At 44.2% G+C, this 21,804-nt stretch overlaps 1 protein-coding gene across 12 annotated transcripts in view; it reads right to left on the minus strand.

Moving 5' to 3' along the window:
• Positions 1-21,804, minus strand: part of USP19 (ubiquitin specific peptidase 19) — a 52,720-nt gene that overhangs the window by 12,093 nt on the left and 18,823 nt on the right. For 6 of the 12 annotated variants that reach the window (XM_039326580.1, XM_039326579.1, XM_039326576.1 and 3 more), the window contains 17 exons: positions 21,521-21,776; positions 19,912-20,068; positions 19,723-19,794; positions 18,730-18,845; positions 18,005-18,219; positions 16,831-17,044; positions 16,558-16,691; positions 15,569-15,727; positions 15,353-15,463; positions 14,899-15,009; positions 12,114-12,215; positions 8,569-8,709; positions 7,554-7,672; positions 7,278-7,415; positions 6,669-7,066; positions 6,003-6,113; positions 4,498-4,714 (listed from right to left, as the gene is read on the minus strand). In XM_039326580.1, the coding sequence (XP_039182514.1) occupies positions 4,498-4,714; positions 6,003-6,113; positions 6,669-7,066; positions 7,278-7,415; positions 7,554-7,672; positions 8,569-8,709; positions 12,114-12,215; positions 14,899-15,009; positions 15,353-15,463; positions 15,569-15,727; positions 16,558-16,691; positions 16,831-17,044; positions 18,005-18,219; positions 18,730-18,845; positions 19,723-19,794; positions 19,912-20,068; positions 21,521-21,776 (2,771 nt within the window). The remainder of the gene's footprint in view (positions 1-4,497; positions 4,715-6,002; positions 6,114-6,668; positions 7,067-7,277; positions 7,416-7,553; positions 7,673-8,568; positions 8,710-12,113; positions 12,216-14,898; positions 15,010-15,352; positions 15,464-15,568; positions 15,728-16,557; positions 16,692-16,830; positions 17,045-18,004; positions 18,220-18,729; positions 18,846-19,722; positions 19,795-19,911; positions 20,069-21,520; positions 21,777-21,804) is intronic. The other 6 variants (XM_039326575.1, XM_039326582.1, XM_039326581.1 and 3 more) reach the window with 3 other exon arrangements.

Raw genomic sequence — 21,804 nt, forward strand, 5'->3', positions numbered from 1 at the left:
TTTTCTGGAAAAAAAAAAAGTATTTGTTTCTTGGGTTCTATTTGAAAGGGCTTGCTATTGGTTTCTGATAATTGGTTCATTTTTAACTCTTATTATTGTGAGAATGTGCAATCTTGATAGTGAATTCTATATTTTAGAATTTGATATATCTTGCAAACATCGTAAGTGGTGAACTCAATCTAATGCTAGTACCGCAAAAAGTGTGTTGGGGTGAGTCTCCTGTGGACCTCAGCAAGGCCCCCTCTTTTGTGAAGCCCAAGAGTAGGAAGGACCAAAGGTGTGGGGCCCCCCTTTTTTGCATTCTGGGGTTCACAGATGCTTAAGATGCATCCATTTCATCCCTTAAAATTCCGAGCCCTAGACCAGAGGTGTCAAACTTTACGAGGAAACCGCATCCACCCCATTGCCGGCAATGGGGAAAAAGTTCCGATACGTCACGCGACACCACGTGACGTCGTGAGTTTGTCATGTTTGCCATAGACCAAAACAGGCCCTGCAGTGCAATTCTTGATGTGTCACACAAAGCCTGGCGCCGCTCTCTCAAGCTGGCAGAAGGTATGCTCCCCCTCTTGATAAAGCTAATAATAAAATTTCTAAACTCAAAAGATGATCACAACAGGCACAGTTAAGAGGCTAATTTAGTAAACTGATGACAAAATCTGAATCTCTTAATTGAGAAAAAGTTCTCCATGTTCCATCATTTAGTGAAGAACATGATGTGCCTAGGTAATTTATTCTTGACAGCTGGGTATGTCTGAGTGACAATCCCAATAATTACACTATTTAGCAGAGCTCTCCTGCAATGCCGAGGGAGACAGATCATAAGCCTGTCAATCCTTTTGGCAACTTTGGCTGGCATCAAGCAGAGTAACATCAGAAAGCTAGACTAAGGATCGAAGGCACAGGGTCTGGTAGCCCTCCTGGATTATTTGCCAGCTAGTGCCCTGGAAAGAGGCTAGTTTTCATCTCATGGTCTGGGGGATGCCACAGGTTGTCCTTTGTCCTCTATGCTCCTTAATGTCAATGTAAATTGCTGAGGGATGTCATCTGGAGTTTTGAGCTAAAGTGTCCTCAGCAGGCAGGCGACAGATTGCTCATTAATACTTAGGAACCCTGAAACATGACTCCTGAGAATATTTTGGACTGGATGAAGGAAAACAGAAATTTTATTGTGGTGGGATTACTGGCTAAAGGAGAGGAGGCCCCTCTAGATGAAGTAAAGAGACATTCCAGCTTGGAGTCAGTTCGGGGGAGGAAACATCTGAGGTCAAATCCTTAGGTCTATATCTGCCTGTTTCCAAGAGAAGGCAGGCAATCTGGCGAGATTCTTGTAGTACAGGTGATCAGCAATAAAGTATCTACTCGGTCCTATTCATGGAGTGGTTTTGGCTGTTTGCACCTGACATTAATGCAGACAAAATTGTGACGCAGAAGGAATCTGTGAAACTGAATGGAAGCATACTCCTGGTTTTGGGTGGGTCTCTCCACCAGGCAACTCCTCCTCCCGCCCCCCCCCCCCGGTCCTTGGTCTGCAACAAGCTGTTATTCTCTGTGCTAGTGCAGATGGTGGCAATGGCTCTGAGTGTCTTTCATGCCAGACTTTCTTTCAGTCAACTCAAAGTGCTGACCTTTTTAAGCATTATACACATTGAAACAAAGGGATACATTGCTTCCACAAACAGGTTTCACAAGACCTTCTGACCCCCTAGAGTGTCATTGAAGGTACAGAACAGAGCTTATTTTAAGGGATGGCCTCCTTCCCAATAGAGAGCTAACTCTGACTTTTATTCATTTCAGTCAGACTTTAAATATCCCTTTCCCCAATTTGTTCTTGAGCTGGATAGAGTTAACAATATATTTTGTGATTAAGCTGATTTTACTATATTAAGCTATTCTTCCATTGCCAAGATTTTGCTAAATATATAGTATTAATGTGCCAGGTTTTATTGCATTATATTATGTATTTCTTTATCATTTATAAACTGCCTAGGGGAGTTTTTAAAATTTATAAAAACATAAATGTTTATAATTTCAAAGTGTTTGACATGCTTATAAAGCATGTCAAACACTTTGAAATATAACAAAAACAATTTGTCCAAATGTCTGATTTATTAAATGAATCTGGTGACCTATAAATACTGTGATATAAACAAAGTATATCTTGCCTCTCTGTTTATGCAACACTCAAGAAGAATTATAGCAATTACAAATGCAAATTGGAAAACATAAAAAGTACTCAAAGTCAAGGCAAAATTAAAATTAATGCATTTAACACCCAAACAATTCAGCTAATAACCAAATGCTTGACAAAAGATATTAGTTTTTGCCATTTTCCTAAAGAACACTGCTTGGAGAGTGGGGGCCCGGGATACCACATGGGAAGTGCATCCTATAGATTGGTGAATATGTAAAACTACAAATTTTTATTCAAACATATACACTGATTCAGAGGATTTTAAATATTAATATACAGTTGAGACCAGTCGTCTTTCTTTTGAGATTAATGAACAAACAGTTGGGAAAAAGTCATGAAACTTTGTTTTTGTATATGTTAACTGCACAGTAAGACTATTGTAGACACAAAGATGGAAAGATTCAGCATTATTCATAATGGAGGAATGCTTGATGAAGATGATGGAACTTGCTGAAAGTCAAACTGACTTCTTCAATTAGAGAAAAGGCAACACCTATGTTTATAGCTGACTGGAAACACCCTATGGACTTTTTGTGCAAAACAGAAAAAATGAACTTGTGATTTATGTTTTATTAGACAGGATAGATTATAGAGAGAGAAGAAGAATTGTAATGTAACTTTAGAGAAAGGGCAAATTTAAAATTGTACTTAGAACAACTATAAAGAAGCTTGGAAGCCACTTTTTCATATCTTTCTTTTTCCTTCTTGCATTTTGAGCCTTTTCTTTGATTTCTTTTTTCGTTCTTCGTATTAGTCAGCATTAGTTTTTATGTTCCTTTTCAAAAGTTTCAATAAAACTACATGGAAAAAAAGGGAAGCATATTCCAGAGCCACATAAGGTCCTTTCCCCTGTAATAAATAGTTCAGGCTTTGGCAGCATAGGGACCATCAAAAGGGCCTCTCCTACTGACCTCAGTAAATGGGCAAACTGACTGGTGGGGAGGTGGGGCCTCAAAAAGGCAGGCCCTAAATCAGTAGTGGCGAACCTATGGCACCTGTGCCAGAGGCGGCACTCAGAGCCCTCTCTGTGGGCACATGAGCCAGGCCCCGGAGATGCCAACTGTCCCTCTTCAACCAGCCACCCGCTAACTTGCCAAGGTCCCATGTGGCCGGATGCATCCCAGCATCCACGCGCTCTCTGGCCTCTGTGTGCAGGGGCCAATGGTGTCAGGCAGCAGCCGCCCAGCCCCTGCCTTGCCTTGCCCTGCGACAATGGCACCCCCGCCCTGTCTCGCCTTGCCTCACCCCACAGGACAAGCCTCCTGCCAACCGCCCCACCTGCCAGAAACCCCCTGGATCTCCCCCAACCTTGCCCAGCCCCCACATGCGTCCCTCCCCATGAGCAACATCAAGGTGATCATGCCCACCTTGGCCACACCTACCCAGTCTGCCATGACCACCATAGCCACGCCCACCCAGCGGACCACACCCACCTGGCACTCGGCGATAAATAAGTGGGTTTTGGGTTGCAATTTGGGCACTCGGTCTCTAAAAGGTTCGCCATCACTGCCCTAAATCGATGTTTCTCAACCATTGGGAACTTCTTTTAAGATGTGTGGACTTCCAACTCCCAGAATTCTCCAGCCAGGTGCTGGCTGGGGAACTCTGGAAATTGAAGTCCACACATCTTAATGCTCCTAAAGTTGAGAAACCCTGTCCTAAGGTATTCAACATGTTAAACATCAGCATCAATACGTTCAATTATGCTTAACGTCATATATTTCTTCTATCAGTTAGCAGTCTAGACACCATCTTTTGAATCAAATTCAATTTCCAGATGCAACTCACTACAGTAGTGATCTGATGCAGCAGGGGGTTGAATTAGAAGACCTCCAAAGTCCATTCTAACTCTATTATTCCATTATACCCAAGTTGTCTGTAGTCATCACTCAGTCTAATCAACATAGGAATGGTTACATTGGTATACTTGTGAAACTAGGGAACACATGTTCCTCATTGGAGCCATTGTACGCAGATCCAGAGAGCTGAGAATCAAGAAGTTCTTTCAAAGGGCAAACCTGCTCTTTCGGTGAGAGGGAAAACCCTATCTAAAACGAGCTTCATTTGTTTCCTAAGTCCCACTTTCTCATTACGTTTAAGCAACATTCAAGGATGCATAGTGCCGCCTCGGAATTAGATGTTAATTGGAGCTTTAATCAAGGTTAATTAAAACTGTAAAAAACCACAGCACAGGGGACGGGATGCAACCTTAAAAATCAGAATTTTAGATTCATTTACTTTACTCTCCATCCATCCATTTTGGAAATAGCCTTAAACAGAAACCCCACAAATCTCTTCCTTACCAGGCCTCCTCAGGGGCCAACACCTCTGGCTTGGTGAAGAGATTGAGACACTGTTCCAGGGTGAAGTGTCCTGCCCTGGCTGCTTCGCTGGCAGAGCTTGGATCCTCGACACACTCCAGCTCCTTAGACTTGATCAACACAAACTCCTTCATCCTTTCATTATTTTTCCACACCAGGGCCAAAGAGCAGTCATTGGTCAGGTCTAGGGGAGCATCTCCTATAAGGCAGAAAAGGTTAGAGGTACCGTTGCTCATTCCTCCATGCTGGGCCTAAAGAAGCACCCAAGAAATCGTTCGAGAGGTAGCTCCCTTTTTTCTTGCTCATACAAAGCAGAGAAAGGCACATTTTTTTGGCATATTTTTAACACTACTCTGTGAATTAAGAGCAACTTACAAGCCTTAATATACTGCTAGGCTACACGCTGGCTCTCCAGGATAGTGGATGGGAGAGGTATTATGCCACTGAGGGGAGAGCAAAACAAGATATGCAGCAAAAGGGACGCATCAAACTCCATTGTTTCTGCAACTTTACAACAAAAAACAAAGCTGGAAGGCAGCCGAGGAGGAGGAGGAGTAAGAAAAAAGTTGGAAATTCTGGCTCTCAATATTGTGTTTTCCTGCCTAAGACTTCCGCTGGTTTGAGAAATCTTGAGGAGTATATATTACATGTCTGATACTGGACAGATATTTCAACATTCTATCAGTCAGAATATTTAGGATACCAGTATTTGCTAAACGTAGGTAAGAGTTGATGAACAGCAATACTGAAGGATGAGAGCAAGGAGATACATGAGCAGTATTTCCAGCAGTTCTTAATACTTTGTATTGCAGGATCTCACAATAACAAATTATATATGCTTACTTGCAATAATTATATATGCCACATATTTGCTGTAGATCAGTGGTTCTCAACCTGTGGGTCGGGACCCCATTTGGGGTCGAACGACCATTTCACGGGGGTCGCCAAACAACGCAGTCCGCCATTTTTTCCCCCTTTTCCTTAGCTCTGCTACTCCCTTTTATTCTATTGGCTTTTGAAAGCCAATAGAATAGACTCTCTTGAATAGAGTCTAATTCTAATGGCTTTCAAAAGCCAATAGGAATTGTCCAGGCTGTCTCTGCCCTGCTGAGCCCGCCAAAAGTCCCATTCTGCAAACGGTGCTGCGCCAGTTGAGTAGTCCTCGACTTACGACCGGTTGAGTAGTCCTCGACTTATGACCGGTTGGGGGTTGCGGCATTAAAAAGGTTGAGAACCACTGCTGTAGAGGTTCATAACATTAGCATGGGAGCTATAAAGTCCTGTGAATAACATCCATCCATCCATCCATCCTTCCTCATTTACTTTCCAATGGTTCAATGGCAGCTTCTCTTGGTTCAAGAGACCAGATCTATCTATAGATGATAATCTATGCCTGAATCTGCATGGTTCTACCTGGCATGTCCCAATCAAACATTAAAGTTGTCGTTGTCTTGGGAACATTAAGCTCTTTTAATCTGAACTCTCACCTTTATCCTCTAGTTTCTGCTCCTTGCTGGTTGCATCAATTTTATTGATGTAAAACTGAGTAACTTGAGAACTCAGCCCTTCGGCTGGATGCTGGTAACCCAGAATGGCAGCTATAGGGTGGAGAGAGGGGGGGGGGAGAGAGAGAGTCAGCGACACAGGACAGCTAGCCAGCTTTTCTTTTTCCTGATCAAAACTCAAATCCCCTTCTTGCAGTCTGAGAAGCCGATAAATAGAAAGCAGCATTGTTCAGCATGCCTCAGCTATGAGGAACTACACAAAATACTCAATGGCTCTGCCACAGAATCATTATTCCTCATCATTTTATTCTGAGCTCTGCCACTCAGCTGTAATTCAGCCTCCTGAAGTACATGGAACAAACTGTTATCCTGATCCCAACCCTCCACGTCATGCTTCAAAAGAAGACAGGAGAAGCAAAGAAAACACAACAATACAAATAGCTGATGATATCGATTTCACATTTGGTTCCTTGAAAGAGCTAAGGGTAGGAGTCACACAGTTTGCTTATTGCCCCTATTACCTCCACAGAGATACATAAAGAAGGAATACAAGGTAAAGCTGGATCACAGTTGGGCTGAAAAACCGTCAGGATTCCCTTGAAATGCAGCTTTCAACCAAAGGATGGCAGAGAAATCTGGGTTATTCACCTTCTGGCCTGGGGACTCTTTCGTAGGGTAGCTCCCGTTCCATACAGCTCTCAAGCTGCGATTCTGCAGATGGCTCAGAGTAGCCTGAATCTAAGCTTAGGTCTGAGTTTCTCCCCGTGGGGACCTTGGTTCTGGCTGTGCTGGCATCCCCTAATTCAGGCTGTAGCTCGGGGGCGGAGAGAGACGTCTGGGGCTCCTGCAAGAGGTGTGGGGCCCTTGCTCCCTCCCCAGGTTCCAGAGTGCTAGTTTCAATGGTAGTGGTGACAGCAGCAGACCCAACTGTAGCACAGCTGTTCCTGACAGGAGGATCTTGTTTTTCTGAAGACAGAAGAGGCAGGCCTTGCTCGGATGGCACCCTACCCACCTGGAAAGGTGGTTGGAACACACTGACTGAGTACCTGAGAAGGAGCAGTAGAGCAGCTGATCAGAATGCAGTCTTACACCTCCCTCCCTCCCTCCCTCCCTCCCTCCCTCCCTCCCTCCCTCCCTCCCTCCCTCCCTCAAAGCAGCTGTTCCTGCAAAGGCAACAAGCCCAGTCTAGCCCAAGCCTACAAATGAGCCAGACAGGCACCAATGCCCAAGAACACTGCTGGCACCGAGATATTTTACCTGGCGTAGCCTTCCAAAAGTTGAACTAGTCGTGCATAGGTGAGGCGGGACTCGGGTATGCTGATAAGAAAGGGGAAGCCAATATTCTCAGGGCGGCACAAGGTCTTGTGGCTGGACCAGTGCGTTCTCTGACACACTCTGAAAACAAAGAGATAACAAGTCTCCCATGGGGAAAACTAACGAGTCTCTCCCCGGTCCCAGGCAGCTCCCCCCCCACCGCAAAAAAAAAGGGAGTCTTTGGCTTTGAGAGCAAGCAAGGGGGGGGGGGTAACTCACACGTTGCAATAGCCAACCCGATAGCACCGAGTGCAGCGCTTCAGCTTCTCTTCCTCCGACTGCTGCTTTTTCTGACAGGCGGCACATTTGGTGATGGGGATGCTGGTCACCTGAGGGCGCTAAGAGAAGATCCCCCACTTGATAAGCCAAAACACAAGCCATCATCCAGGAGCCGTTTGAAGTTACGATGGCGCTGAATGAAGGGACTTGTGAACAAAATTCACAGGCACCTGGCAACCGGCTTGCACGTGACCACTTGCCGGCTCTCACGGTCACGTGAACGCCAATTGCGACCTACCCTGCCAGCTTCTCACAAGCAAAGTCAGTGGGAAAGGTTGCAAATCGCTTGGGTAACTCTCCCCTGCCTTTCTTCACTCATTTGCATCACACCCTCCTTGCCCCCTTCACTCACACGCATCCTGCAACATCTTTCCCCAGCCTTCCTGTGCTTGCACCTGCACACATACGCACACACAAGCACGTAAACACCAGCGCTCTCCATCCCAGGTTACCCTGTGCTTGCACACGAGCATAACCCCACGTCCCCTTTCCCTGGCTTCTCCGTGCTCGCACTCATCCCACATCCTCCTTCCAATGCTTTCTGCACTTGCGCATTCACATGCATCCACCAGTGTCCTCTTTCCCTGGCAGCAACTTCTTTTCCCAACACACGTGTAGCCTAGACTGGGCTTCCCTAACCCCCCCTCCCCCACCACCCTTGCTCCTTACCTGGTCTCCTCCCACCCCCCATGTTGTCTGGGGTTACCTTGACAACTGGGATTGTCTGAAGGCCGAGTGACTGTGCTTTGTGACTGCATCGCTTAGCAATGGCAATCCGGGGTCTCAATTCCAGTGGTAATTCAAGGATTACCTGTATGAGCTGGGCAGGAAGGGATCTGGGATGATCTCAACCCTCCTGTGCGTTTGAGCATTTGAAGGAGCTTGTTCTTGGGCTGGTTCAAAAGATGCAACCTCCCCTGCCTTCTTTGACTTACGTTCTACTGAGGCCACTCACTTGTTGGACCTGCAGCTCCACCACCCTCTCCTTAGCCAGCTCTGGAGAGAGCACCTCAAAGCACAGCAGAAGATCTGTGGGAGAGACGGCATCCAGCGACTGGGAAGGCAGGAACATACGGTGGAAGCGATTCTTGATCACCTGAGACCAAAGAGAAAAGAATGGGAGTCATGCCTCTGGGAAAATGCCGGCCGGCCGTTTTCACCAAACTGTTTGCCTGAAAACTTGGCCATCACAAGAGGTTGTACGGGTAATACCGTAGATGGCTGCACAGAAGACCCCTTAAAGATTGTAAACCACCCAGTCACTCAGACAGTGAGAGGAGCAGTGTATAAACTTGATTAAATAAATAAAAAAATAAAAGTGAAAGTATAACCACTGCCACTACCATAAAAAAAAAAAATCCTCAAATACTGTGGTTGCTCTAAACAGCAAATATACATCTGGCCTGCCTGGGAGCTGCTTAACAGGTCATTTTCAAGTAGAAGGCTGAGCTAAAGACTTTGCTAATCTGACTCCGTATCTTATATAGTTCGTGTTGCAGTGTGGCAGGGTTCTGCTCAGATTTCCCTCTGCTCCCTTTTGTGGATATTACTTCCCATCCCCACTCTTGATCTTCTGTGTCTTTTCTCTTGGATGGCCATCGTGCCGTACCTGCTAAGCATGCAAAGTTCTACATTAGTAGGAGGTTGACTAGCATTGCAAAGCCTGTGGCTGAACATATATACCAGTGGTGGCGAACCTAGGGCACGGGTGCCAGAGGCGGCACTCAGAGCCCTCTCTGTGGGCATGTGCGCCATCGCCCCAGTCCTAGGTCTTCCGCTGGGTTTTATAAAACCTTTTCGCTTTAGGCCTCCGCCACCATGTAAAAAAAATAAGGTTCAATCAATCAGTCAATTTTAACTTCTCGCGGGAAAAAAAAAGATCTTGCAAAGTTGGAATTGATTGAATTTTTTAATCCCACCCAGTCTGCCATTATCACTGCAGCTGCGCCCACCCAATGGGCCACGCCCACCCACTGGGCCACACCCACCTGGCACTCGACGATGCATAAGTGGGTTTTGGGTTGCAGTTTGGACAATCAGTCTCTAAAAGGTTTGCCATCAGTGATATATACTTATCAGGGCTATATAGATGCCTGCAGGAGTCTTGCTCTTGCTTCCAATAAACTGATGTTCATAGGAAGCACTGCTGAGGAAAAGGCTTTTGTGGGCTGAGATTTCCATATTGCTGTCGGCATCTTTATTCCCAGAGGTCCGAAACCATCACCAGATGTGCCTTCCACAATGTATTATCTATTGTTTTTGAGAAACTTTTTTTTTTTTTGGTACTTCTGTAAAATGTTACTTCTCTCATCAGGCTGATATTGCCCCTTCTTGTATGATTTCACAATGTAAGAGGATGAGTTTAGCATTAATATGCAACACTGTGTTTGTGACAGTGGTTAGGAAGTGGAGAAAAACCAGCAGATGTGGCAAGCAGAGTCTACTTGCGGTTTAGTAAACAGAAAAGGGAGGTAATTCCTATTCAGTCCTTTTCTTAAGAACAAATATCTAGGTTATCCATCTATGACATTTTTAAAAATTTGTTTTTCCTTTAGATCATAAATATACTTCCAGTTTTTATTCTCTTTCCCCCATTTTAAAATAATACCATATGTAGAGCCATGTAACTACATCCAGGACTTTTGAAATTCATTGCATATATACCGTATCAATATACCATATCCAAACTTGTAAGCATTTATTTATTTATTTATTTATGAGACTTATATACTGCTTTAAGTGCAAGCACTCTCTAAGCGGTGTACACCAGTAAGCAATGTATATATATATTTACATTGCCCCCAACAATCTGGGTCCTCATTTTACCTACCCCGGAAGGATGGAAGGCTGAGTCAACCTTGAGCTGGTGGGATTTGAACCGCTGACCTGTTGAATACAGTCAGCTAAAGTGGCCTGCAGTACTGCACTCTAACTGCTGCGCCACCTCGGCACCATGACAGACGAATGAGAAAAGCCAACAGTTTTAGTTATAATAAGGGAAATGGAGCCTACTCTTAGTGATGATTTCGTCTTATAAACAAACTCCAATAAAAGGTAAGCAACAGGACAAAGCCTGAACTGATCGGGGCAGCCTTTGCTACAGTATATAATTTCATGTCATCTTAGAAAATAAGAAAAAATGTGTGCATTTGGGTCCTAACCACGAGCCACAGAACACCTTAACAACAGGTGGAGGCAGCTGGTTACTGAAACCAATGAGGCAGCCAGATGTACAACTGAATTCTAGAGACTACTTGTCAGTCAGATTAGTAGATCTCATGAAAATGATTTTGAGGACCTGCCCATGTCATCATCAATTAGATCAGAGGTCCCCCAGCCTTTTGGGCACCAGGGACGGCTTCTGTGGAGAGAGGTTTTTCCATGGACCGGAGGGCGTGAGGTTTTGTGTGCTGCTTGCATCTCACAGATGGGGCTTTGCTTGTTTCTGCGGACCGGTTGCTGGCATGCTGCAGCCTGGGGCTTGGGGACCCTGAATTAGATAACTGAGACATGTGCTGTGAAAAAGCATGGCATCCAAAGCAAGAAAAATCCTGGAGGCTCTCTGAATACCAGGAAAACTCAATTCGTCCTTTTGGGCATCAGGGACCGGTTTTGTGGAGTGGTTTTTCCACGGACCGGAAGGGGCATTATTCTGCATGCTGCCTGCATCCCGTGGATGGGGCTTTGCTTGTTTGCGCGGCTCGGTTTCTGGCATGCTGCGGCCTGGGGCCAGTCCACGGACCAGGAGACTGCCCCTGAAGACCACTCAGAAACTTTAACTGATTCAGGATGCAGCAGCACACATAGTAATGGGGGTGGTGGTGGTGCTAGATTTGCCCATGTAACTGTTGCGCAAGAGACATTGACTTCCAGTTTCTTTCCAGGTGTTGGTAATAACCTTTAAAGCCTTATATGGTACAGGGCTAGACTATCTGTGGGACCGCCTTTCCCTAAGGACATCTACCTGTCCTACCATCTATAGCAGGGGTGTCAAACTGCTGGCTGCAGGCCGGATGCGTCACATGGAAGCTGACCTACCTCATTGCCGGCAATGGCAAAACTGTCCCAATACGTTGCCCGACGTCACATGACGTCGTGAGTTTAACATGTCTGATCTATAGGGACATCTACCCCATCAGATGAGGGGCACACTCCCAGTCCTGTCTCTTAAATATTGCCATCTGAGGGGAGCTAGGAAGCCATGTGTTTCTATGGCAGCCTCGGCCTGATGGAACCCTCTGCCCCCTGAGATTCAGCAGGCTTCCGTAAGGCTTTGAAGAACTGGCTTTCCCCCCAAGCATTAGGAGAAAACTAGATAACTGCAAGTAGAATTTTGATTTGGTGCCAGGTTTTTGTGGTTTTTAATTTTTTTAATTGGCTTGGTTGTATAGTTTGAATATGAGATTTTAAACATGTTTGAATGTTAACTGGGAGCTGCTCAGAGTTGGTTGCAAATGGATAGCTATGTACATGTTTTAAATAAGTAAATATGTAAATCACCTCAGCCAAACGCAGGTTCTCAGAATTTACTCGCACACTATGGGATACGGAGTCTAGCACTTCCATGGCAGTAGAATTCTCCTTGCTGATGCTCACTAAGAACTATTGGGAGAGAGCACATATTAGGCACATCAGTATATGCAGCCATGCTAGCGGTTTCCCCAGTTCCACTACCCACACCTTATTTTTTAAGGTGGTAATGTTGTAACACCACAACCCTTAGTCTGTTTCGTCGCTGCCATTCGAATCACCTCTGACAGCTACCATTCCAAGAACCAAAGAGTCTTTTTCGTATGAAATGCCCTTACAGTACTCCAGGCCTACTGAAAGCAAAGTTGAGTGGCGTTTACAGCACGACACAGCTCATTTTTGCTTTCTGTGTTATTGTGGGGAATACAGCACAGATGGAAGGAGACACGATATGGCAGTGGTAGTGAACCTATGGCACGGGTGCCACAGGCGGCACTCGGAGCCCTCTCTGTGGGCACACGTGCCGTTGCCCCAGCCTTGCCTCGCCCCACGACCCCCTCCTCTCCAGCAGCCCCCCTGAAGGAGAGTCGCTCTCGAGCGTGGCTCACATGGAGCAATACAGCCAAGGACATGGCAGCCAGGCAGTGTAGACAAGACTCTGCTCTCACACCTCATCATGCAATGCATGCTGCAGGGCGCGGGCAGAGGGTGTGGCCGCCATAGCGGGCCCTGGAGGCGGCGAGTGGTCCTGTGGGTAGGCGGGGCAGGGGCGGGGCCGGTTTTGGGGCACTTGGTCTCTAAAAGGTTCGCCATCACTGTGATATGGGAAGAACTTGGGAAGACACACTGCATCTTAGCCTTTCTGGTGGCCTTTCCTTCTTTGTCTTTTCTTGCCTGCTATACCTACTTTCATCCCTTAGCAGTGACAGTAACAGGTAGCTAGGAATTTGGTTTTCCATTCTAGTGACACTTCATTAGCTGCACTGGCTATAATCATGGTGCCAACGGCAGACTTTTCCCAAAGTTTCTCTTCACCAACACATCCTTCCCCTAAATTGCTATTTCTTTGTTTTGGGATGATTTCTTTGCAGTTACCACAACTCATGCTGGTTTTCTGGGTACTTGCTGAGGACACAACTTTCTCCACAACTGGTATGGTGCCTGCTTTTGCTGTAGCTGTGTTCATACAACCCACTGCCTGTTTATTATTTCCCTTATATCTTGAAGCTTCGTCCTCAATTGTTTTTATTATAATTTATTAATTTTTACAAAACCTAATCTAAGACAATACAAGAGTGAATAAAAAAAGGGGTGGGAGAAAAAAAATAGAAAGGATATTCATAAGCATCTTACCTTTGGGGCAAAATTTAAAAATAGTTATAATTTATAGTTACCTATTTAAAACGTGTCAATTCAGTTTAAGCCAGTATAAAAAGTAGGTTAATATACAATAACTAATAACTAGCTAGTATTACTCAGTTATAAGCTGAGATTCAAACGTAACAATAATTTCTGCCTAATCTGGAAAATATGGCAAGTTTTAATAAAGCATTAAAAATTGAGAATTCAAATTTTATTGGGGGAAAAAAAACAAACTTTGACTGTGATGCCAAGTCACCTATAAGATTGTAATCCAAAAATAGTTTCCACAATTTATTAAATTCTTTATCAGAATTTTGTATATATAAAATTTGTTATGACATAATTTTGCTATATCATAATTAGCTATTCCTTACTGGAAGAGTTTGTTCATAATTTCCAGTGAGAAACATAAAGAATCCCATTACTATGTTCAAATCTAATTTTATTTGCAGGAACATAAGGTTTAATAATATTTTATAAGAAAATAGTAGGATGGAAAGAGAAAGCCATCTTGAAAATGTGTTTCTTTCCAATATAAATTGTTTTCTAATATTTTGGGACTTTACAATATGAAAAAATTATCTTATTTGATTATTTAACTACCTAATTTCACAATCAATACCCAGGTAATACTCCACTGAAAGAACATCTTGCAGCAATTTCCTCCAAGTGTAAGATTAATCATAAATGTGACATTTTTTTCAATCGCTGGTATTCTCATTTTTTGCATTTCAATTCTCTAGGGACAGAGACATGCCAAAGTCACCTGTTTTTATGTTGGCTTCTGGCTTAATTTTTAAGAGGTTAGGTGTTTAATTAGGTATGACAGAAAAAGATCTGGGAGGAAGATCCCTGTATTAAAGCAGCTCTTTTTTTTCTTACTGTTAATTCCCCTGCCACCGCACCCTTGCTTTCTAAGTCACGGAGACATATTTAGCTTAAATGTATAGAACTACCACTACTGAGGGGGCGCAATGGCTCAGCGCCTAAGATGTTGAACTTGTCAGTTGGAAAGTTCTCAGCCTGGTTTCAAGACCTGAGCGCCATGTGATGGGATGAGCTCCCGTTACTTGGCCGAGCTCCTGCCCATCTAGCAGTTTGAAAGCATGCAAATGCGAGTAGATAAATAGGTATTATTTCTGTGGGAAGGAAACAGTATTCAATGCACGTAAAGTCACACTGGACACATGACCATGGAAGTGTCTCCGGACAATGCTGGCGCCTTTGGTTAGGAAACGGAGCTGAGCACTGCCTCCTAGAATCAGACACGACAATCCTTTACATTTACCATTATTAAATCTAGTTCTTTACCACTACTAAATCTGGTGGGATTTTTCTATTGAAAAAACTCCCTGGACATTTCAGAACTAAAGGATACCCTGAGGATCAACACTAATCCAATTTGAAGGATAAAAGATAAAAAGCTATTCCGGCTATATATATATATTCTCACCTTAACAGGTTTATTATGGGGTTCCTTTGCAAAGTAGTAGACCGTCAGCACTTTCTGCTTCTGGGGTAGGGGGACTGGTAAATACAGGAAGGGATCAAAAGTGATGGATACCTGCAATAGAAAAAACCCCTGAGCAATAAAAACCTTTACTGGGCATAAAATAATGTGCATCGGGAGCACTAGCAAATCTCACAGAAACAATTATTCTGGGCTTAAAGGACACTATTCAGAAGAAGGAAATAGTCTAGCAAAATGTTAATAAGAACAAAACAGCAGACCGAACAATGACATGGGAAAGGAAAACAAAGGCCAAGATTATGCAGAATTGTTATAAAATCAGCCTGGTTACTAACTGCATGAGCAGAACCCACCTCTGCTCCTCCCACAGCAACTAGTGAAAAATACATCCAAATAACACTCCAATCAGAAGGGAAAAGTATCCACAAAATCATACCTTAGAGCATACAGGGCACACCAGCTTGGATTTGAACTGGCCTTGGAACAGGTCGACAATGAAAGAGTCATTCCTCATTTTGTGCCGCTGCCAGGCCTCTTCTGCAACAACCTAGCAGTGAATATCATAAAAGCCAGGATGAGAAACTATCTTGCCAGTTCAGAACCTTCTGTGCTCCTTCTAAGCACATTCAGCAATACTGCAACAAGCATTCACCTCATCTGGCCGTCCATCTGAGTCTACCGTTTCTGTGTAGGGTTTGTTCTGGATCCGGTTCAAATCCTCGTGGAGTCCATCCAGCAGAAAAGCCATGAACTCCTGGGCATCATGTTGGGCATAGCCTGTAAACTGGCTGGCCTTGCTGGCTACAATTGCCTGCAGAAAGATTTGGATTCATAAACAGCCAATTGTTTCTATGGGATTTGCCAGCAGGATCATATCCTTCTCTTCCCTAAGATGGCTAAATCAGAAGTCCATGAGAGGCGTTAAGTTAGAGGAACTTGGATTAAATGGTAATTGTGAGCCATATTTGATTCCTCCAGTCACTTTTTTTTCAGTTCCTGGAATCTACACCCTCCCAACTTGCATCGTGACACTAAAATTCATCTGCAGAACACAAACACACAAAGGCCCAGCTTGTGTTTTCGAAGGACACGCATGGAAAACATGTGGACCTCAAATTTCTACAAGGCTTAATGCATCTGTTTCCTTTAAACTGTCCAAACTCCTGTGATAACAATTCACTATTATAAAGGCTGCAGTATGTGAAAAACACTAGAAGTACTTTGGAAGTAAGTAAGCCAAGTGTTCCTCTGAATCCACTAGTTGAGGTGTCAAGATGTTGCAACTTCTCAGGGGTCATCCTTGTCATTTCCCCCACCCGAGCACTCTATACATGGACAGAAGACATTTCTGTCAGGAATGCTTCCTAAATGGACCCACTTCGAGATTTTGGGAGAGACTTTCCTTCTGAATCCTCCCTTTCAGTGATCAGAACAGCGCTAACAGATAGGGAAGAAAAGAAATTAAAGCAAGTGGGAATGGATTTAAACTGCTTTTGTTCCCAGATTTTGTTTAGTCCCAGAATAAAGTCCAACTCAAGGTATCTAGAGCAGCCTTAAGCTTCTTGTTACATCCCAGAAGGCGAAATAAATGGACTTAGGGAATACCACACAATCGGTGTGCGCTTGCACAGCAGGCCTTACCTTCAGCTTGGAAGGCTGGAAGGCATGGTGTGTACCTTTCCAGAGTGCCCGCAACAGCACCGCAAAGCCAATGGCCAGGCGCCCCCCTGTTCCCAGTGGATTACTGTAATTAATTTCAGACTCGAAGGAGCGATCTAGGAGGCACATACAAGAGAAAGGGGTGAGCATCGGGGCACTTTCTCAAGGTCACCATCCTGAAAGATAAAAGATGAAGACTAACCAGAATATATACAGATACCCCCCTCTCCCTCCCTAAGTTGAGATGCGTCTTACCATGAAAGTAGTCCCGCAACTCTCGGGTGTTGGAGAGAGACTGGATAACACTGTTCATAAAGCAGGTGTTACCCAGGTTCACCAGTCCTGTAAAGCCTGGTAGACACACCTTCTTATCCTCCTCTTCCTCCTCCTCTTCCACACTTTCGTTGCTGACAGGGCTGTGGGTTATTGGGGGGACCATACAGGTTGGCTTAGGCTGGGAAAAAAAAGGCTTTTAGCCGTCAAGGGAATAAGATTCTATTTTTTTGCCAAGTTCATTTCTAGACCTTGTATTCTTGGCTTGTATCGTCACCTTTTGTCCCAGGAAAAAGAGAGCCCTCTTTCACCCAAATGGGTCAAGCCCTCTTAGCCCATGAAAAACGAATTCACGCCAGGTAGTGTGTAAATGTTGTTGGTCACTCACATACAACAGGAGTGATATCTGCATACAAAGAAAATGGCTGCATCTGTCCCAAGTGCTGAAGTTGGGGATAATAAGAAGATGCCTCTCATTGTTTGCTTTTTAAAGAACCCAAATGCAAGGCCAGATGGAACCAGTTTTGTTATTGTCCATATATTCTGAGGCTACAGCAGTGGTTCTCCACCTGTGGGTCGGGACCCCATTTGTGGTCGAATGACCATTTCACGGAGGTCGCCAAACAACGCAGTCCGCCATTTTTTTCCCCTTTTCCTTAGCTGTGCTACTCCCTTTTATTCTATTGGCTTTTGAAAGCCAATAGAATAGACTCTCTTGAATAGAGTCTAATTCTATTGGCTTTCAAAAGCCAATAGGAATTGTCCAGGCTGTCTCTGCCCTGCTGAGCCCGCCAAAAGTCCCATTCTGCAAACGGTGCTGCACCAGTTGAGTAGTTCTTGACTTACGACTGGTTGAGTAGTCCTCGACTTACGACCGGTTGGGGGTCGCGGCATTAAAAAGGTTGAGAACCACTGGGCTACACGATCCCTCCACACAGAATGAAATACAGAAGATGGTATTGTCCACCCCACCAAAGTAAGGCACGTCTAACAACACCACAGTGTTTTGCAATAGGGTCACACACACAATTCCAGTTAGTTGTTTTTCCCTGTTTTCCCAAAATGCTGACCATATAAATGGGCCCCTGTATTTCCTCCCACTCGCCCTCCAATAATTGGGAAATACGACACCCCAGTACTCCTCACAAGTTCTCACCGAGGGCAGAAGTGGCTCCTGTTTCACAGGCATGTGGTCTGATACTGTCCGAGCTGCTACGCTATCCAGGCCACTGTCTTCTGCTCGTGGCTTTTCCTTCTCACCTGCTCGGGCCTCTTCTTTAGTGGACAAAGGGTGCTGGTTACTCCCAGGTTGGCTTTTATCCAGAGGAGTAGGGCCGGTTGGCATGGCAACCTTTGCACCACCCACTGCACCTTAAAAATGGGGAAAAGTGGGCTTGTGGTTAGCAGCAGAAAGAACCAAGGGGAATTATGCTGCTCACCCCAGGCTTTCGTGATATGGAGTGCCACAGAACCAATCCTTTTCCACAATGAAATGCATGCCAAACATGATGGGGCGAAGAAAGTGCTCTGAGATTGAACTAAGAAAAATCCCTGCCGACTCTAAAGCAGACGTGTCAAATTCGCGACGTCATGTGATGTCGTGAGATATATCGGGACAGTTTTGCCATTGCCGGCAATGGGGTGGGTGTGGTTTCCAGATGACGCGTCTAACCCACAGGCCAGCAGTTTGACACCCCTGCTCTAAAGTGTCAAGGTTCTTTCTCAGGTCCAATCTATAGCTGGCCATACAACGGAAACAACCCATATGGTTCTTCTCAGGGACTCCTGATTTTAATATCCTCAGCCTTAAAGATCTCTCACTCCCGAGCGATGTGTAAAGGAATTCCTACAGGGCAAGTTTTAAAAAATCCAGGTGCAGACCTCGTGTGGCAGGAGCCTCCAGGCCCCCCCAGCGTTGGCTGTGTCGTTTCTTCAAACAGATGTTAATCCGGGCTGCAGTGAAATTGTATGTACATTGATCTGGCTCTATAAGGTTCCTGCAAGGCAATTCAACAAGGGAAGCAATGAGAACATCAGACACAACTGAACAGAACAAAGAACGTACAGCTGCCCTACGTGGCCAATAAATCCAATAAACAAACAAACAAACTTCTGCATTATGGAAGAAAGGATGTCAGGATTGCTGTACTTATTTCTTTATGTAGATGAGAAGCACCTTGTTTAACAGGAATAGATGCTAGAGATCTCTGGGCTGTGCGCAGTTATACATTTTCGACCAACTGAGTTTAGATTTTTTTTTAATACCGTTATTAAATTTTAAGACAAAAAAAAAAAAAAATAAAAACTACCAAGAACTAATATTCAATAAAAAGAGCAGAAGAGAGGACAGAGGTATAATAAAGTAAACAATAAATAAAAATACAAAAAAAAATGACAATGACTTGTTTTACAGCAAATGTAAATGAAAGATTGAGCTCTTAATTTATGGTTACAACACAGCATCAATTTTTGTAATCCATTAATATTAGTAATTGTTAAATCCATATATAATCAGATGATGTTCTTCCATTTTGTGCAAAAAATCCACAAGGGGCTTCCAGTTAGCATTAAAGTTAATTGATGCCTTTTCTCTAAGCAAGGCTTTCAATTTCGACAGCTGATCTGAGTTTAATCCAACTGAGTTTAGATTAATAATATTGCTTCCTGAAGAATCAGAACAATAAAAATCAAGCTTGGATGAATCAATAGAGGTTAGCTGGGTTAGTAATCAAAGGCTGGTGCTTGTGTCACAGAATGGAGAAGGCGATAGGGACCATTTATGAAGCAGCCAGAATATATTATGACGGTCCCTAGAATATATTTGCAAAAGAAAATAACAACTAGTCAAGCAAAAATAATTCAAATCTTTGATACCTGAGTTTGACTTGCCACCTGAATACTGACTGAGCGCTGCAGCCTTGGTGAAGTCGAAGGAAGTTGACATCACTGCAAAAAGTGGCATAAATTATGTATTTTGCATTCTTTCCCTGCCCAGTAACAATTCCAGTTAACTTCTGGCTGCAGTAAGAGGAGGGATGGGTCTGTCACCAGTAATCGCCATACCTTGTTTGGAACATGAGGGTAAAATCTTGCTCCCGAAAGTGTACACTGGACATCTCCCTGTGAATCTCCTTTACGTAAACATGTACTACCATAGAATCGTTTCCTTTCTCATAGGAGTCATTCTTCACAAAGGTCAGATTCACAGTGGGCTCTGGTTCTAGCAAGAAAAAGATAAAGCAATAATGATAACGGAACTCTCTTATAGAGAAATTTCCAGAGAAATCACCTTGTGATTCAAATTTATATGTGTGGTTGTGTCTGGGGATAGGCTGTGGAAGAAAGAAGTGGTTAAAATGCTGGCCAAGTTTGGAAAACACTGCATCGAAAGCTAAATTTTGCATAAATTATGATAAAATGATATAACATGATTCTGACAGATGTGTTCCAAGAACTATGCAAAGCACTGAACCAAATTCTCCCTTCCTTCCAGCATAGACAATTGTTAAGTCCACAGGTTAGCAACACGGCACCTGCAGATGCTGACCCTCTAGACTCCCACAAAGCAATTCTAATTCTCCAAATCAACACTAAATCAATTATTTAAAAATCAGTTTTTAAAAATGGCTGAAATCTTGCAAAGACTGTATTTTGAGCATCCTTGGCTTAGCCCCCTTTCTACTACAGCTTCTGTAACTCCACTCGGTACCATAAACCTTCTAGTGCAGTGGTTCTCAACCTGTGGGTCGGGCCCCATTTGGGGTTGAATGACCATTTCACCGGGGTCGCCAAATAACGCAGTCTGCCATTTTCCCCCCCTTTTCCTTAGCTGTGCTACTCCCTTTTATTCTATTGGCTTTTGAAAGCCAATAGAACAGACTCTCTTGAATAGAGTCTAATTCTACTGGCTTTCAAAAGCCAATAGGAATTGTCCAGGCTGTCTCTGCCCTGCTGAGCCCGCCAAAAGTCCCATTCCGCAAACGATGCTGCACCAGTTGAGTAGTCCTTGACTTACGACCGGTTGAGTAGTCCTCGACATACGACCGGTTGGGGGGGGGGTTGCGGCATTAAAAAGGTTGAGAACCACTGTTCTAGTGAGTCATATACTTGGTACATCATGTACTATCTCCTCCTCTAATAGGCAACGTCTCCTCTCCTCTCCCTCTCTAAAAACAGAAAGCATCTCTCTTTATTGGTTGGTTGCTCAAGTATTTTAAAACCAAAGTTTAGGGACACAGGAAGTGGTTTAATTTAACAGGGTTCATACACTGCACATTTTACTTCCACAGTTTGTTGAGTAAATCACAATTACCTGAATTCATGTAAGAGAAACTTAAATAAATCACATTTATATCTTAACACAATGGCTGAATCCAGACAACACAGAGAACTTATTCTACTGACTAGTAGCAGAAAGTCTCAGAAAGGCAACTTTCTCAGGTTACTGGTGATATCAGTCATTACTGGAATCTGAAATTTTTACACAAAACCGTGTAAACAGCTCTCTAGTTCCCATTTAACAGCTCACAATTATTCCTGTTTTTCAGAATGCAGGTCTATCTAGTTGTCTGGGCCCAGAGCTGACATCCATTGAAGCCACTAACTCAGTTAAACAAAGCTGGGCAATCATGGTGTACCTACAGAAACATTCAGGATCTCACTCTTTACTCACCAATACTAACGGCCTCTAAAGCGTCACTGTCCTTGGACCAGACTCTCGTTTCAGGATCTCTGGGTTGCAAAGAGGAGGGGAGGCCCTCCCTGAAGGCAGGTGCAGGGTCTCCCCCCTGAGAGGCTTCAAAGGAACTGGTTGGTTGAGGGAGTCTCTTCTCTGGAGAGGGGCCAAGCTGACTGGGCAAGGCATCTGGAGGAAGGGCCACAGGCTGCTGCATTTCCATGCATCCCGATTCCCTCTCCTGAACCTCAATCTGGTAATGTAGGGAGAAATCCACAATC

The sequence above is a fragment of the Crotalus tigris genome, unplaced genomic scaffold, assembly GCF_016545835.1.
Source record: "Crotalus tigris isolate CLP2741 ecotype Arizona unplaced genomic scaffold, ASM1654583v1 scf7180000024342.5246164, whole genome shotgun sequence".
In the NCBI taxonomy this organism is placed as follows: Eukaryota; Metazoa; Chordata; class Lepidosauria; order Squamata; family Viperidae; genus Crotalus; species Crotalus tigris.